Source organism: Colletotrichum jinshuiense, chromosome 3 (assembly GCF_051148585.1).
Source record: "Colletotrichum jinshuiense chromosome 3, complete sequence".
Classification (NCBI taxonomy): Eukaryota; Fungi; Ascomycota; class Sordariomycetes; order Glomerellales; family Glomerellaceae; genus Colletotrichum; species Colletotrichum jinshuiense.
Genome location: NC_139310.1, coordinates 492082 through 508344, shown reverse-complemented (window position 1 = coordinate 508344; position 16263 = coordinate 492082). Strand labels below are relative to the sequence as shown.

General features: G+C 57.5%; 4 protein-coding genes across 4 annotated transcripts; 2 read left to right on the top strand and 2 right to left on the bottom strand.

The window, feature by feature from the left end:
* Nucleotides 1-3219: 3219 nt before the first annotated feature.
* Nucleotides 3220-6811, top strand: EsH8_III_000144 (uncharacterized protein; the record flags this gene model as incomplete). Its single annotated transcript, XM_083261869.1, has 3 exons — nt 3220-3623; nt 3749-4357; nt 4411-6811. 3 exons carry the CDS (start codon nt 3220-3222, stop codon nt 6809-6811), a joined length of 3414 nt encoding a protein of 1137 aa, XP_083122356.1.
* A 1255-nt stretch (nt 6812-8066) lies between these two features.
* Nucleotides 8067-9312, top strand: EsH8_III_000143 (MBL fold metallo-hydrolase; the record flags this gene model as incomplete). The annotated part of the gene is made up of 2 exons (XM_083261868.1): nt 8067-8428; nt 8496-9312. 2 exons carry the CDS (start codon nt 8067-8069, stop codon nt 9310-9312), a joined length of 1179 nt encoding a protein of 392 aa, XP_083122355.1.
* A 552-nt stretch (nt 9313-9864) lies between these two features.
* Nucleotides 9865-11147, bottom strand: EsH8_III_000142 (phosphatidic acid phosphatase type 2/haloperoxidase; the record flags this gene model as incomplete). The annotated part of the gene is made up of 2 exons (XM_083261867.1): nt 9865-10866; nt 10950-11147. The coding sequence occupies 2 exons, from the start codon at nt 11145-11147 to the stop codon at nt 9865-9867; spliced, it is 1200 nt and encodes a 399-aa protein (XP_083122354.1).
* A 3184-nt stretch (nt 11148-14331) lies between these two features.
* EsH8_III_000141 (RNA-binding signal recognition particle subunit SRP54) lies at nt 14332-16001 on the bottom strand (the record flags this gene model as incomplete). Its single annotated transcript, XM_083261866.1, has 2 exons — nt 14332-15831; nt 15924-16001. The coding sequence occupies 2 exons, from the start codon at nt 15999-16001 to the stop codon at nt 14332-14334; spliced, it is 1578 nt and encodes a 525-aa protein (XP_083122353.1).
* Nucleotides 16002-16263: the final 262 nt, after the last annotated feature.

Sequence of the window (16263 nt, the reverse complement as noted above, 5' to 3'; positions counted from 1 at the left end):
AATGACAGGCACGGGAATTGGGCAGCAACACAAGAAATGAAAAGTTTGGACGAGGACAAAAAATAAAAATAAAATAAAAAAATTGGAAGAGGGGGGAAACCACTGACAGCCGCCCGGAGCGATGATTCGTTTCGTCTCGGATGCGGATGCGGACGTGATGAGCGCAACGACGGGCGGGCGCGGGGTGATTGACGACGGCGGCCCAGATGAGGAAAACCGACAGACGGGATCAGCATCGCGCTTGGATCATCGACGTGCCCCTCCATGGCCGCCGTCCCCCTCACTTTGACTGTGTGGTCTTTTTCCGAGGTCGCGTCTTGGAGCGAGGATTAGTGGTTCATGAGTGGCCAATTGACGGCATGGTGGGATGATGGGTAAATGGGGGTGAATTCTGGATTTTGGAACTGTCTGGCCCAGCGACGGCCGTCCCACGTTGGAGTCAGTCCAACGTTGTTGAGTCGTAGGACAAGAAACCGCCAAGGTGCGCCAAGTCGAGCCGGTGCAAACGGAGTTGCAATGGTGGGTGGCCATCATACCCATACGAGGCCACACGCGCAGCAAGACGAGGGTTGTGTATGCGTCGCAGTTGCCAGTCGAGCTGGAGGGGAAAGGGAGACGCAGGAATTCCGTGGGAGATGAAGGGGTTGCAGAGAGATGGAGACGAATAGAGGCTTGCTTTTTCGTCTGGCCATGGCCGGTGGCACGGCGATGGCCGCGGGGGATCGAAGCCCGGAGTTTGAGATGCTATCCCCCCTGTGTACACTGCTCGCGACGACCGACAGACAGACGGTTGACCCCTGGCCAACGTGGCTAGCTGGGAACGCACGCTGAGTTCAGGGTGTGTTGGAGGAGTGGAAAAAGTCAGATCTTGGCGGCGGACGGAGTCGAGGGAGAAGTGACTGAATGTGGCGTGCCGTGTGGCCATCCGGTGTCGCTCCGCCCGGCGGAACGCGACGGCGCCTCGGGTTTAGGCTTTGGCCATGGAAGGTCTCATGGCCTTCTGTCAGGCAACTCCATACGAGGACGACGGGTCAGCTGACGCGTACACGTGATATCAAACCTTGTCAGGAGAGATGGAGATGGAGGGAAAAGAGCCTCCCACGGCCATTAACACAACTTGGCTTTGCCATGGCGTCTGGGGCGGAGGGGAAGGGTGGGCAATGGACGAATCCACCGGTGCCCGGCATGTGAGGCGTGTGAGTAGAAACACAGAGAGAGAGAGAGACAGAAAGAAAGAAAGAGAAGAGTGCTGTTCATGTTTCGGAGGCTTTTTTTGTTGAGGTAAGGCCGAGAAGTGCAGAGTCTCATGTTGTTCCCATTTTGCAGACGCAAAGTGCAACGCAAACAGCCAAACAGCGAAACACGGGCGCCAGGTTCAGTGGCTCTCCGTGGTCGTTGTGGGTTTCCGCAGCAGCCAAGGCGCTATAGTTCGCCCCCCGGTGACCGCTATAGTGCAGTGGACGGCGAGTCGATGCGGCGAGTCCGCTAAGCTGCGTAAGTACCCGGGCTATGCATCTTGGCTGGCAAGGTACCTCCACCCGCTGCAACGCAGTGCTGAAGGGCGAGCAGCCGCCAAGAGCAAAGGCGATGGGTTGTACCTACCATACATAGCAGAGCATCATGTCGCCATGATAGGGAGGGGGGCAAGGGGGGACAGCCAACCACACAACACAGTCAGCCTCGTGACCCATATAAAATGCAGCAAGTCTGTGCACAGCCGAAGCAGGTGCAGCAGCACGTGATACAACTTCCCCATGGCGCAGTTGAGACTCGCCATTGGTTCATCGCCGCATATAACCTTATTCGCCCGGTAGCAACCAATGGCGTCACTGAAGGTGGGGCGCGTGCCGTCATATCGTACGGGCTGCAGACTCCGTCACTACCAACTCGTGGTTCGTCCCTTTTGTCGGATTGCAACTCCGAGTTATCGTGCAAACACCCGCGATTAATCCAATCCAGTACAAACACAGATAGACGGCCTAGAACATACCCAGCACGGGGAGACGCCAACGTCCAGGGTGACAGGGACAAAGGTGAGCGTGCTCGTCACCCGCATCAACTGTTGTCAGCTAGAGTTAGTTGGCTGTAGGCTCCCAGCAAATAATTACAGTTTGTGCCGTCATGTATGTACACTAGCTGCTGTTTCCATTCGAGCCTCAACTACTCAACTACGGCCCCATGTCTCTCGCCATGTGCTGCATGTCTCGTGTCTTCCCCGGGTCCGGAGCCCTCTCCTCCCCTCTCCTCCCCCCTCTTCTCCGGTCCTGCCCTTCCGGATGCTGATCAATCGTGCCGGTCGTGCCTTCTCTCTCTTTCTGCCCTCCTCGCCTTCCCTCTTTCTCAAACTCTGCCCAGTGCCCCTTCCTTCCCCATCCCCCCGCCTCCTTCCTCCCATTGGGGGGTACTTGCTGCATGTACTTCGGTACCTTGCCCTGCCTACCTTACCTTATTCCTGCCCCACCACCGGTCCCCACTCCCTCTGGCGCCCCACTTCCGTCGACGCCGCTTCCCTCCGCCAAGAGCTCCGCCAAGGTCATCGTCACCCGAGAACCACCACTCAACCGGACCGTCTTTGCCTTCTGTCTTTTTCCCCCAAATTCTCGAACTGGGGACCGTCTCCAAGGCCAAGAAGCTCACCACCCTTGCGTGCGTCTTTGCTCACCACTTCTCCCGCCAAGCTGGAATTCCATGTCTACCGTCTTGGTCGCAGCATCCGTGCCCAATCACACACTTTCAGTCGGCACAATGACCGAATGCCTTTGTTTCTCACCTCCCATGGCCCCGCGGAGAGGGGGGGCGTGTTATCATATGCCCAGACCTTGGCGTCTCCCAGGGTTTTTTTTTTCTCTTTCCTGCCCCGACCGACGACCTTGCGAGCTACGAGGCACAAGCTTCCGAAACTCTTGACCTTGCCAGCCAGAGTCTACCAGTCTCTCGGCTGTCCATCTATAAAGGTAGCCTTGTCCCCCTCCCCTTCGAACCTTCCAGCCTCAAAGTCTGGACTACCGGTCAATCACCCTTCTTCTCCACCACGACGAAGAAGCTTCTTTGGTCCTTGAAGCCAAATCTTTGTTCTGACCTCATCTTACAGAGACCGACACCACGTCTCACATCACTCGCTACCAGCTGATTTAAGCTTCCCACCACGCCCCAAAGAACCTCCACCGTGAATGGAAGCAGCTCTAACCTTGCCAACGTCGCCAGAGCAGACCCGACACAATGTCTGGTGACTACCCAAAACACCCCTTCCTGCTGTCGGTCCAGGAGACCGCACAGGCGCTCGGAGTCGATCCCGACAAGGGATTGTCTTCGCAGCAAGTCCAGCAGGCTCATGAGAAATACCCCGAAAATGAGTTCGAGGTCGGCGAATCCGTGCCATGGTACACCATCCTCAGCAAGCAGCTGTTCAATGCCATGGTTCTGGTCCTCGTCTTCGCCATGATTCTCAGTTTCGCAATCAACGACTATATCGAAGGCGGAGTCCTCGCCTTCGTCATCGTAGCAAACGTCACCATTGGCTTCTGGCAGGAGTACCGCGCCGAGAAGCAAATGGACGCCCTGCGCACCCTGTCAGCACCCTCTGCCAATGTTTTGCGCGACGGCAAGACCAAGGTCATCCCCAAGTAAGTACGCGCAATGCGTCTACGCCCGGTTGTCCCCTTCCCACCTCCCCACTTTATCCTCTTGGCTCTTGGCTCTTGGCCATCTTGCTTGATTCCGCTTGGCAAACGGCTAACCCGTGTTACAGTGCTGAAGTTGTTCCCGGTGACATCATCCTGCTCAAGATGGGCGACACCGTGCCCGCCGACATGCGCATGTTCGAGGCTATGAACCTGTCCTGCGACGAGCAGTCCCTGACCGGTGAGGCCCAGCCCGTCGACAAGACCTCCGAGGCCAACATTTTGGTCCCTGGCACCGAAAAGCCCGCCACCGAGGAGGGTGAGGTCGGCATCGGTGACCGTCTCAACATTGCCTACGCAACCACCATTGTCCGCAAGGGCCGCGGTCGCGGCATCGTGATCGCTACTGGCATGCAGACCGAGGTTGGCAAGATTGCCGCATCCACCCAGAAGAAGACTCGCAAGCCTGGTCGTTCCATGAACTACAAGAAGTACGGCAAACGCCAGCCCGTCGTCGGTCTCTCGAAGCGCGTCTACGACGCTGTCGGCAAGTTCCTGGGTCTCACCGAGGGCACTCCGTTGCAGAAGAAGCTGGCCGCCCTGGCCTATCTGCTCTTCGGCTGTGCCATCATCCTGGCCATCATCGTGTTCGCCGCCCACAAGTTCGACGTCACTGGCGAAGTCATCATCTACGCTGTCTCGCTTGGTATTGCCATCATCCCCGAGTCCCTTGTTGCGTAAGTACCTATACTTGCTCCTCGATTCCCAGACTTTTCTAACACAGAAACAGAGTACTTACCATCACCATGGTTGTCGCCGTGACCGTCATGAGAAAATCTAACGTCGTCGTCCGTGATCTCTCCGCTCTGGAAGCTCTTGGAGGCGTCACCAACATCTGCTCCGACAAGACTGGAACCCTGACCCAGGGTGCTATGATTGTTCGCAAGGCCTGGCTCCCCTTCTCCCACACATACACTGTCCGAGACTCTCAAAGCCCCAATGACCCGACCAAGGGAAGGGTGACTTATTCTCAGTCCAAGGAGGAGGAGAAGGTTGAGGAGGCTCCCAAGCGCGACTACGACCAAGAGCGATCTGCTGCTGTTCTCAAGTTCGACGTTCCCGAGGAGAAGCTGCAGAACAAGCAGCCTGCCAAGGAGCCCGAGGCAGAGAACGATGCCGAAATGACACCACGCCTTAAGGCTTTCCTCCTTTCGTCTGCCCTCTGCAACCTGGCCACTGTCCGTTATGACGAAGAGGAAGCCAAATGGCAAACCACTGGCGAGCCGACGGAGATTGCCCTTCAGATCTTTTCTCACCGTTTCAAGCTCGGCAAGAAGTCCCTCGAAGGCAACGGCTGGAAGCAGCTCGCCGAGTTCCCCTTTGACAGCTCCATCAAGCGCATGTCAGTCGTTTATGATGTACCCACAAACAGCGAGTCTTCCGAGCTCTGGGGTCCCGACAACAGTCTTGTCTTCACAAAGGGAGCCGTGGAGCGCGTTCTGGATCTGTGCAGCCACATTGGTTTCGGTGATGACAAGCAAGAGCTCACAGACTCTATGAAGGAAGATGTCCTCAACCAGATGAACAACCTGGCCTCCCAAGGCCAGCGAGTGCTTGCTGTTGGCTACCGTGACTGGGACGGAAAGTTCACCATCAACCAGGCCGACGTTACTCAGGATAAGGAAGACGCGCTGCGCAGCGAGGTCGAGCAGGGACTTACTCTCCTCGGTCTCGCCGGAATATACGACCCTCCCCGCAGGGAGACCAAGCCGTCCATCTCAGAATGTTCCTCCGCCGGCATCAAGGTTCACATGCTTACGGGAGACCACCCCGAGACTGCCAAGGCCATCGCAAAGGAAGTCGGCATCATCCCTAAGAACCTTGGAATCCTGCCAGACGCCGTTGCTAAAGCCGTCGTTATGAAGGCCACTGATTTCGACAAGCTGTCCGACCAGGAGATTGACGCTCTTCCGGAACTGCCACTGGTCATTGCCCGTTGTGCTCCCGACACCAAGACACGCATGATTGATGCCCTCCGCCGTCGCAACGCCTTCATGGCCATGACCGGCGACGGTGTCAACGACGCTCCATCGCTGGCACGCGCCGACGTCGGCATTGCCATGGGCTCCGGTTCGGATGTCGCCAAGTCTGCCTCGAAGATCGTGCTCACTGACGACAAGTTCAACTCCATCGTTTCCGCCATCCGCCAAGGTCGCCGCATGTTCGATAACATCCAGAAGTTCATTCTCCACCTCCTCAGCTCCAACGTCGGCGAAGTCATCCTCCTCTGCTGTGGTCTCGCCTTCAGAGACCGTTCCGACCTTTCCGTCTTCCCGATTTCCCCCCTCGAGATTCTCTGGATCAATATGGTTACCTCGTCTTTCCCCGCCTTTGGACTCGGTCGCGAGCAGGCCGCTGCCGACGTCATGCGCAAGCCCCCTCAGAACAAGAAGCGCGGTGTCTTTACCAACCAGATTCTGGTCGATATGATTGTCTACGGTATTATCATGGGCGCCTTGACCTTGACCACCTTTGTCATCATTGTCTACGGTGCCAATGGCGGAAACCTGGGTGCAGAGTGCAACAAGACTTTCACTGAAGAATGCAGACCTGTCTTCCGTGCCCGCGCCGCCGTGTTTGCCGAGCTTACTTGGATTATCCTCATTTCCGCCTGGGAGTTCAAGAACCTGCGCCGATCCATGTTCAGCCTCAACCCCGACAGCACGAGCAAGTTCCCCCTCTTTAAGGATCTCTACGCCAACAAGTTCCTGTTCTGGGCTGTCATCATCGGCGCCCTGTCTGTCTTCCCCGTCGTCTACATCCCGACACTCAACACCACGCTCTTCAAGCACATCGGCATTACTTGGGAGTGGGGCATTGTTGTCGGCTTCACCATCCTGTACGTTGTCGGTGTCGAGGCCTGGAAGTTCACCAAGCGCACCTTCAACCTTCTTGACGACCACCAGGTTGTCCGTGGCGCTTTCACCCAGGGCGGCGAAGACGAGGGCCGTGACTTTAAGAAGTCCATCACCTTCAGCTCCTTCAAGAGCTGGCACTCCTTTGGTCGCAAGGATACCGGAGAGTCGACCGGCCGCCGTAGCCGCTCGCAGCTCCGAACCAACACCAACCTCTCCGGTGAGACGCACCAGGGCGAGGGTTCGCCGAACAACAGCAACGACGAGAAGGTCTGATTTTCTATTAACGAACCTGCATTGTCGATTTCGTCGTTTTGCGATTTTATTTGCGAAAGAAGAGTAAATGATACCACTATCACGAAGAGAATTCGTTGCATGAAGCACATGGCTAGAATGTAGATCCATGACTGGCGGCCGAGCCCAGAGGAGAAAAGGGCACGCCGAGACTAGGTGGGAGATGATGTGCTGCGGCCCTTGAGAGGCTATGCATGCACAATACGCATTTGCATCAAGATGAAATGAGGAGGTTGACTGTCTTGTATTTTAATAACTGAGCTTAATAATGACCTTTATCCATTCAATCATTCCCGAAGCCAAACTAAATTGTGATGTCTGCTTTTTTCCCTTGTGCATGTAAGACCTTCCGGGGTTATTATGAGCAATTGATTACTAGCTAGCCCTACGTCATCGTCAACTTTACACATCCTACGCTGCCTATCCCCTTCCATAGCTTCTCACAAATGGTACGTCCAGATCTATCTATTTGCCATAACCACAAGCCCTTTGGTAGCATGTTTACTCTTGTTTTTATCAGTTCGCTTGTTTCTTCCGTCTCTAGCCCTGCATGACTTTAGATGAAGAGGTTGGGACTGGAAACGAGCCGAGTTGGTTGGTAGTCCACCGTAGGTACACATTATAGACTGAAACGAGTAGCTTAAACCACCCAAGAGTTGTGTGATTTAGGTCGTTCAATCTGTTCTAAATCGAAATATGAAAATTCCATAGGTTCTTGCAGGGCGGAGCCTCAATGGAACGACTTCAGATGGTTCAAGCAAGGCTGGCCAACTACACGCCGAAAACGCTCCTTTTCGTAAGAAATTTTCATGGACACCCCGCGACTGTAGATTCTAGGCAGCAAGCGTTTATACGGAGATCAATAACGCGGCCTTCGTGTCCTATCAACATTTACAGCGGAGCTGGAGACTGAATGTCCATGGACAATCCGCGGGTCAAAGATGCTGGTCAGCAATAACTTGGCCAGCACCCGTGTGCCGCAATCCTCGAGGGCCGGTTTCTCCCGGCCCCAAATCAAGAGTTCCACATGATTATCGACTGTAAGCTGCGGCATGCGGCTTATGAGGGAAAGCGCCGGTTCATGGGTGAGACGAGACGGACCTGGCTGGGGCACCCCGCCGCCTCGATTCTTGGTATATAAGTGCTGACTGCGTACATCATAGTGACTTTTTGCCATTGAAATAATACAGCCTGCTTCGATTTATTGAAAAATCTCAAACAGAGTAAACCTCGCATAATGTCTACCAAGGATCCCTTGAACATTCCCATCTCGAACTCTACAGTTCGGGTGTCCATCATTGACACCACCATAGATGGGGATCTCCCCACAGCACCCTTTATGGGGCCGCCCATCCCAGGCTTTGAACGGTGGCGCGCCGTCGGCTACGCCTTCTTGGTGACACACACGGATGCGGAGGGAAATACGAGACGCGTCGTCTTCGACCTCGGCCTTCCGAAGGACTTGGCGAACGACTTCCCCCCATCCGTCATCGAGGCGACCGTGGAGATCGGAGTAATCATGACCGCCGAGAAATACGTCTCGGAGATTCTGAGCGAGAACGGGGTTTCTTTGGAGGATATTGAGGCCCTGATTTTGAGGTAATGTTGCCTTCTGATGAGAGAGCTGGCTGGCCGTCTTGCCTTCTTGCTGACACTCGTACGTTAGCCACGCCCACCCGGACCACATCGGCCGGCCGTCCCTGTTCCCGGCATCCGCGTCCCTGGTCGTCGGCCCGGGCGTCAAGGCGTCCTACTTCCCGGGCTACCCGGCGGTCCAGGAATCCCCAATACTCGCCCGCGAGTTCGAGGGCCGCGAGGTCCGCGAGCTGGACTTTGGCGGCGCGGACCTCGAGATCGGCGGGCTGCGGGCCCTGGACTACTTCGGCGACGGCAGCTTCTACCTGCTCTCGGCCCCGGGCCACGCCGTCGGCCACATCAACGCCCTGGCGCGCACGGCGCCCGACGCCTTCATCTACTTCGCCGGCGACTCCTTCCACCACGTCTCCGTCATCCGGCCGCACGCCGGCGCGCGCCTGCCCGGCGACGTGCGGCTCCCGCGGCTCTGCTGCCCCGGCGCGGCCCTGCACGCGATCCACCCGGTCGCGGGGAACTCGGCGGCCCTGCGGCACTACAGCGGGGCACTGGGCCCGGCGGGCGGCGACGCGGACGGCACGCCCTTCTTCACGGTGCCCGAGACGCCGGGCGGGGGGACGCCGCTCGCCGTCGACCTGCGCGAGGCCCGGGAGACGGTCGCCGCCGTGCAGCGGTTCGACGCGAGCCCGGACGTGCTCGTCGTGGGCGCCCACGACCGCAGCCTGCTCGGCGTGCTCGACTTCTTCCCGGCGGACGCGGGCGGCTGGAGGGAGAAGGGGTGGAAGGAGAGCGGGAGGTGGCGGTTCCTGCAGGACTTTGCCCGGCCGCTCGAGCTCGCTGCTGCTGCTGCTGCTGCCGCGTCCGAGGGCGACGGTGTGACGGTTGGGTGAGTCGAGCGGGACACAAGTTGGGAAGGGAGGGTGTGTGTTGTGTAGTTAACTGTACTGGTATTATCTGAGATCATTGTCCATTTGATAATATCTGAAGCTGTAGAGGCGTTGTATATTTCGTACTTGACGAGACACTTGGTTGGCATCTTAACTCCCGATGCGTTATTGACTGACTGTAGGACATCAAGACAATCCCTTCATGGTATCCATGCCAGGCTAACTGGCTAAATTTCTTCTTCTCATACCTGTTGCATAACATGTTGTCAAACATATAAGTCACGGTGATTACGAAACGATTCAGTATTACAACTTTGATTAAAAGTTATCTCTCCATTAAAACTACAAATCGTACAAAGCTCTTTTGCTGTAGGGTATTGTGTTTGTTCTCAGCAAGGCCGTAATTCATTAACTGTCCAAAACTCCAATCGCTCCTGATACCACTCCTACAGGGATGTTTACTCCCGACAGGGGGTGGTCGGTGAATGGGTGCTGGTGCCACAGAACGCTGTGCAGGCTATTCAGGGGCGAGGAAAAGGTCGTGGTGCACGCGACTTAGACCATGGCCTCCGGGTGTCGGGTCCCGGAGCCGACGGCCTTGCGGGTGCCGACGGGCTCGCCGTAGTCGTTGACGCCCGCGCCGTGCATGCCCGCGCCATTGACGCCCGTGGCGGCGCCGTGGCCGTGGCCGTGTCCGTGGTGGTGCTTCTCTCCCATCAGGCCGCCGGCGCCCGCGCCGCGGGTGCCCCAGCCGGCCTTGCGGGTGAAGACGGCGTCGTACAGCTCGGCGTCGGCGCCGTAGTGGAAGGCCTGGCCGCGGTTCAGGGGGATGTGGTTGTAGCGGAAGTCCCAGATGGAGGCGTAGGTCATGCGGTAGGAGGAGAAGGCGAAGACGATGCCGATGGCGGCGCCGGCGAAGATGTCGTACCAGTTGTGGAACTCGTCGATGGTGAGGGCGCCGCCGATAAGCACGGCGCCGAGGATGGGGATGTAGGTGATGATGAGCTTCCACATGGCCGGGTGGTAGTCGGAGAAGACCTTGAACTTCGCGTTGAGGTAGAGGTAGAGGTAGCCCAGGCCGGCGAAGGCGGCGGTGGTGTGGCCGCTGGGGAAGCTCTCGAGGGCGTCGTTGATCTCCTTGGGGTCGCCGGTGCACACCTCCTGGGTGACGTACAGGGACTGGTAGCCGGCGGCGCTGTAGCCGGTGCGGGCGATGCCGCCCTGGCTGCTGGTGACGCGGGAGAGGTCGGGCTGGCAGGCCTCGAGGAAGTGGGGGCGCAGGCCGCCGATGAGGAACTTGATGAAGACCTGGAAGACGGCGGCGCAGATGAGGGAGTAGAGCAGGCCGATGACGGCGTTGTTGACGTCCCAGAAGGAGCGGATGCGGATCTGCATGAGGAGGATGATGCAGATGGGGATGACGGAGGCGAGGAAGGCGGCGAGCCAGATGGGGATGATCTCGTTGCGCATGGGGTAGGCGAACTGCGGGTAGACGACCTCGCCGTCGGCGAAGGTGACGGCGAAGGAGCGGGTCGGGGCGGGAGGGGCCATGTAGATCTATCAGTTGCTCTGTTAGTATGTGATGCACGGCGAGCGAGGTCTGATCCTCGTGTCTTTTTGTTTTTGGGGGGATGGCTTACACCGAGGCCGATGGCGCCCATGCAGATCATGGTGATGATATCGAGCAGCGTTCCCTTCAGCCACTGCCCGAAGCTGGGACGGCGGGACATGGTGTAGGGCTCGGCGGGCTGGCGCCGCTTGCTGACGCCGCCGTTGTGGTGGCCGGCGGTGTGGCCGGGGGCCGGGGCCGCCTCGCGACGTTTGTTAAAGAGACCCATGGCGATATTGTGGGTTGTGGTTATTTTGCTGAGCTCCTCTCGGGTGCACTGCTGCTGGACGCTGGACGCTGGACGTTGGACTAAGACTCGCAAGAGAGGGATGCCAAGACGGGATGGCTGAGCTTGTGCCTTGCCGGGAGCTGCAAGACTTTCTTGGCGAGCTGTGAGATGGATGGGGTGGCTTGACTTCAGAACTGGGCTTCAATGTCGAAGGGGAGCGAGGGCAGAGGCCGACTTTAAGCTTAAGCAATAAGGTAGTGGTGCTTGGGCACCAGGCCAGCTACAGGCATGAAGAAGGGAGCCGTTTGTCGTTTCCTTGACGTCATGTTTTTTTGGTCCAATGTCACAATGGGGTCATCGTCGATTTGAGACGGAGGGAAACCTGCGGCTGGGGTGGGAGGGATCGAGTGCCAGCAGATGTTCTGCCCGGTGTACTTTTCATCGTGCGGCAAAGTGGGCTTTCCCATATGTCATTCCAGCCCGCGGGCTCATTTCTTCAGGCCCTGCTCCTGGCCGGGATTGTTTGGTTTGGGGGGAGAGCAAACGAGAGAGGGCGTGGTGATTCGCATCGGGCTGCGGGCTCTGTTCCTTGCGTTGCGAGTTGCTATTACGCACTAGACCCCGGATTGTGGCTAGTGAAGTCTGGATACCCGCTGGAGTCCGTCGAGACGGTGCCGTCATGTCATGGTTGTGAACTTTTGTGTACCGATGTAGCGTACATCCATCATAGGAGGGGCAGCTCATGGGTGGTGCAGCGAAAAAGAGAAACAAACCATGGGTGGCTGTAGATCCCTGTTGTCAAACCACAGGAAGATGTCAACAGCGACTCAAGCGTGTCAAGCCACTCTCGCAGAGAATGACGCCTCGACGTCATCCCGCCCCCGACGCGTGGGCATCCTTGGCAGCGCCGGGTCCGTTCCCGTCCTCGAACCCCCCTGTCTCGGCACTCCAGAGCCGACCCGGCCAATCAGAGGGCCCGCGCTTGCGAGATTGGAAAAGGCCTGGACTTTGGATGGGCAGAAGCAAGCCACGGCACACGAGCATATGAGGCTAGTATGAGTGCATGGCATGTCGACGCTTCTACTACTCCCGGTAATAGGTAGTGCAGATTCAGGACTTCCCATCGATGGCCCCCCAAACCTCACAGACGACGGTTTGCAAGCATTCCGCCGATCGCAGACACACTACTCTCCGCAACACGCGGCCATCCGTTGCGTTGCCATCGGTGGAGCCCGACAAGTCCACCTCTGATGGCCCTTTCATCGGGGCGGTCCGCCGTGACAACCTGGGCCGGCGACTGATCTGTGGCGGATGATACCAATCAGAGCGAAAGACGCTGGGACGAGAAATGTCCGGTCAGCGTCGCGTTGACCGTTAGCGGCGTGTCGTTTACTGTTTTCCAATTTGGCACCATCCTCAGCGGGAATCTAGTGGCCCTGCTTACATTCCTTCTCGGCCGAGGTGCCTGAAATCTTGTCTTTTTTTCTTTTTTTCATCTTTTTTCTTTTCCAGCATCTGTGCTGTGTTGATGCAATTGAGAAGACTCTGAGACTAGCAGTGTCTTCAACTTCATTGCTCTTCGTGATGCTAAACCAACTCATAATGTACCCTTCGTAGTCTACGAGGGCCCGGGATGCTACTTTGAATCGATTGAAAATCCGAAACATGCAAATCACCCATTCGGGCGCACCTTTCCTTCCCTTGGGCCAAACTTGGAAGTCTTAAAAGTCTTGTATGTCTTAAAAGTCTTGGAAGTCTTGGAAGTCGTGTGTTGGTTCGGCCGTGCCAATAAATCTAGCTCTAGGGTAAAGACTGGCCACTACACCCCTTCGTGGCTAGTAAACCAATCCTGAACGATTGATGGCTGTTTCCATCCTTCTCGGTTCACCTCATACTAGGACTAACGCCTTGGTAGGAGGTAGGCGCCCTGCGTTAAAGCCGGTAGAGGCAAGGCATTCAGATACAATGGTAAAGGTTTTGCTAGATGTAGCCAAAGAGGGAAGAATACGACCGATGATCCAGTATATGCCCGATCCACCCACCATTCGATGCTATTGGAGGTTTGCGAATCATTTTACACGACCAACACACGCACTTGAATTTCCCGAGGTCAACTAGCATGGCAGACACAACGCGGGAAGATACCCAGGGTCATTCGGCGAGGTGATATTGAAACAATCAGTATTCTCGCATAATGGTTATCCTCAAATCTCCGGACGCCCATGCAGAAAATAGAAGGATTCGACTCGTCCGCGTCGAGCGAGGGCCGTGGCAGCGGAGCTCACCGACGTCATCTCACACCAAATCCTCCCCCGGCCCTGCGAATCGCCGCACACCATGTTCGACGCCAATCAAAGAGTCCCGTGGCCAGCCCGCGGGGGGTTTCAAGCGTGAGATTTATTTTATGTTATTTTTTATTTCTCCCCTAGCTGGCTGGATTTGCCTGCTGATTGCGGCCACTATCCAATTTTTTCTTCTTCTTCTTTTCCAAAACATCGGCCCCTGTTCCTGTCTTATCATGGCGGCGCGCGCTTGCAGGTCGTCCTGCTCGTTTTGGCCATGCCACCATCTCGATTCGTTCGCCATGGCTCGCCTGGCTAGCACGGCACCGTCCGGCCATGTCCCGTGTCCTGCGTCGGCTTGGTCGCGGGCTTGGCTCGTTTGGGGATCGACGGCGCCGGTCGAAATTCTCCGTCACAGATGGGGGGAGACTCTCGAAAACATCACACGCCCCCCGTGGAGCCTCTCCACCGTGAAGCGGCGCATTGCGCGGCGCACTGCGAGGATCCCCGATCCTTCTGCCAAAACCGATGGCCGCGTGCCAGCTGTCAGTGGTTATCAATGCCCGTTGCAGGCAGCGTCTGCTCCAATACAGGTTTGCCCGGGACAAACCAGGCGGTTGCCGGCGCGTCGGTTGCGTCAAGAATATATGTCGATGCGTCAAAAATGTCGATGGTGTTCCGAGGTTCGAGAGAGCTTCTTGTTTGTATGTTTGTATTCCGCCCTCCTCCCTACCAAACGCCAAGCCTAAGAACAAGAGGGCTCCGAATGTGGTCCCGCCCCGGCGACTCCAGTTACTGTCATGTCTTCATCCATATCTCCACTTTCAGTCGCTTGTCGACGAAATATCATTTGTACGGACATCTTCTTGACATCATCACCCCTCCACCACCCCTTCCCCAATCTAGCCTCGCCGCCCTCGGCCACCTCCCGGCGCACCGGGCATACCGGGCATGCCGCCGCCCATGCCCATCTGCCGCATCATCGCCTGCATGTCGGGCATTCCGCCGCCGCCGCCGCCCATGCCGCCGCCGCCAAGCATCTTCATGAGGCTGCCCATGTCCGGCATTCCGCCGCCGGCACCGGCGCCGCCCATGCTTTGCAGCCGCTTCTGCATGGCCGCCAGCTGCTGCGCCTTGTTGCCGCCGGCCATGGCCGACTGCGCGCGCTGCATGTTCTTCATGTTGCCGCCCATCTTCTTGGCCATGCCGGCCATCATCCTCTGCTGCGTCAGCAGGTCCTCGACCTCGCGCACCGACGTTCCCGATCCGTGGGCCACCCTCGTCATGCGCGTCGGCTGTTCGATGAAGAGCTTGCCGTCCGAGTCGAGCTCCTTGTCCGTCATCGAGTCGCAAATGTAGATCATGCGCTTGAGCTTGGCGCTGCCCTCCTCGTCGTCCATGCCCTGCATCATGCCGCTCATGCCGGGGATCATGCCGGCCATCTTGGATAGCGGGCCCATCTTCATGATGTTGGAGAGCTGGTCCCTCAAGTCCCGGACCGTGAAGATTCCCTCCGTGATGTGTTTTATCGTGTCCTTTTGATCCAGCTTCAGGCTCTGCACGTGCTCCACGAGACCGGCCATGTCGCCCATGCCCAGGAGTTTCGACACAAACTGTTGCGGCGCGAAGCGCTCGAAGTCGAGCATGTGCTCACCGGTACCGATGAAGACGATCGGGGTGTGTGTCGCTGCGACGGCGGAAATGGCACCACCGCCGTGGGCGTGGCCGTCCGTCTTGGTGATGATGATGGCTCCAAAGTCCGCCGCCTCCTTGAACGCCTTGGCCTGCGACTCGGCCTGCTGACCGATGGATGCGTCGAGCACCATGATGGTCTCGTCGGGCCGCACCGCCGTCTGGATATCAACCATCTCCTGGAACAACGCCTCCTCTTGCCTGTGTCTACCCGACGTGTCGACGATGATGATCTCAAACTTCTCCTTCTTGAACTTCTCCACACCATCCCTCGCGACCACGGCGGGATCCGTCTCCGTCAACGAGCCGTAGTAGGGGATCTTGGCCTTTGTCGCGTTCTGCTTCAGCTGGTCGAAGGCACCGGCACGGAAGGTATCGGCGCACACCAGGCAGGCCTTGAACCCTCTCGCCTGGTAGTGTCGTGCGAGCTTCGTACATGTCGTCGTCTTACCGGCACCCTGCAGACCGACGAACATGATGATGTTGGACTTGCCCTTCTTGGGCTTGAAGGGCTCGGCATGGGGGTCGACGAGCTTGACGAGCTCGTCGAAGACGGCTTTTTGGATGAGGCGCTTCTTGTTGACGGCGGGCGGGAGCTCCTTGAAGTTGACGGTGGCTTTGATGGACTTTCGCAATTGGCCGACGAGGCGGACGTTGACGTCGGCTTCGAGCAGGGCGGCGCAAATCTCCTTGAGCATGCCATCGAAAGCCTGCGAGGTTGATCAAGAGTCAGTAGCTGCGCGTCCCCGTGCATCCAACGGGTGGCGATGCGACCGACGGGTCTGCGGGTATGGAGACGCACCTTCTCGTCGAGGTTGGCCTCTCGGGTGAGATTCGAGACGGCCGAGTTGATGCGACGGCCGAGATCTTGAAGAACCATGGTGGGCGATTGCGGCTATCGAGCCGACTGGGGTATATGGCGGGTGGTTCTTGTGGTGATGCTCGGGCTGGCGACGTTGCAAATGGGAATTTGGCTTCAGGGTGGGATGTGGATTGCTGCGCTAGCCGGGCCAGTGCCACCCCCCGAACCCAAGGATGTGACTGGTGAGTCTGCAGTGTGGGGTTGGGGGACCGCGGGACATCGGATGCACCGTTTCTCCAGGTAATCAAGTACCTTGTACTCCGTACTCGCGAGCCGAGCA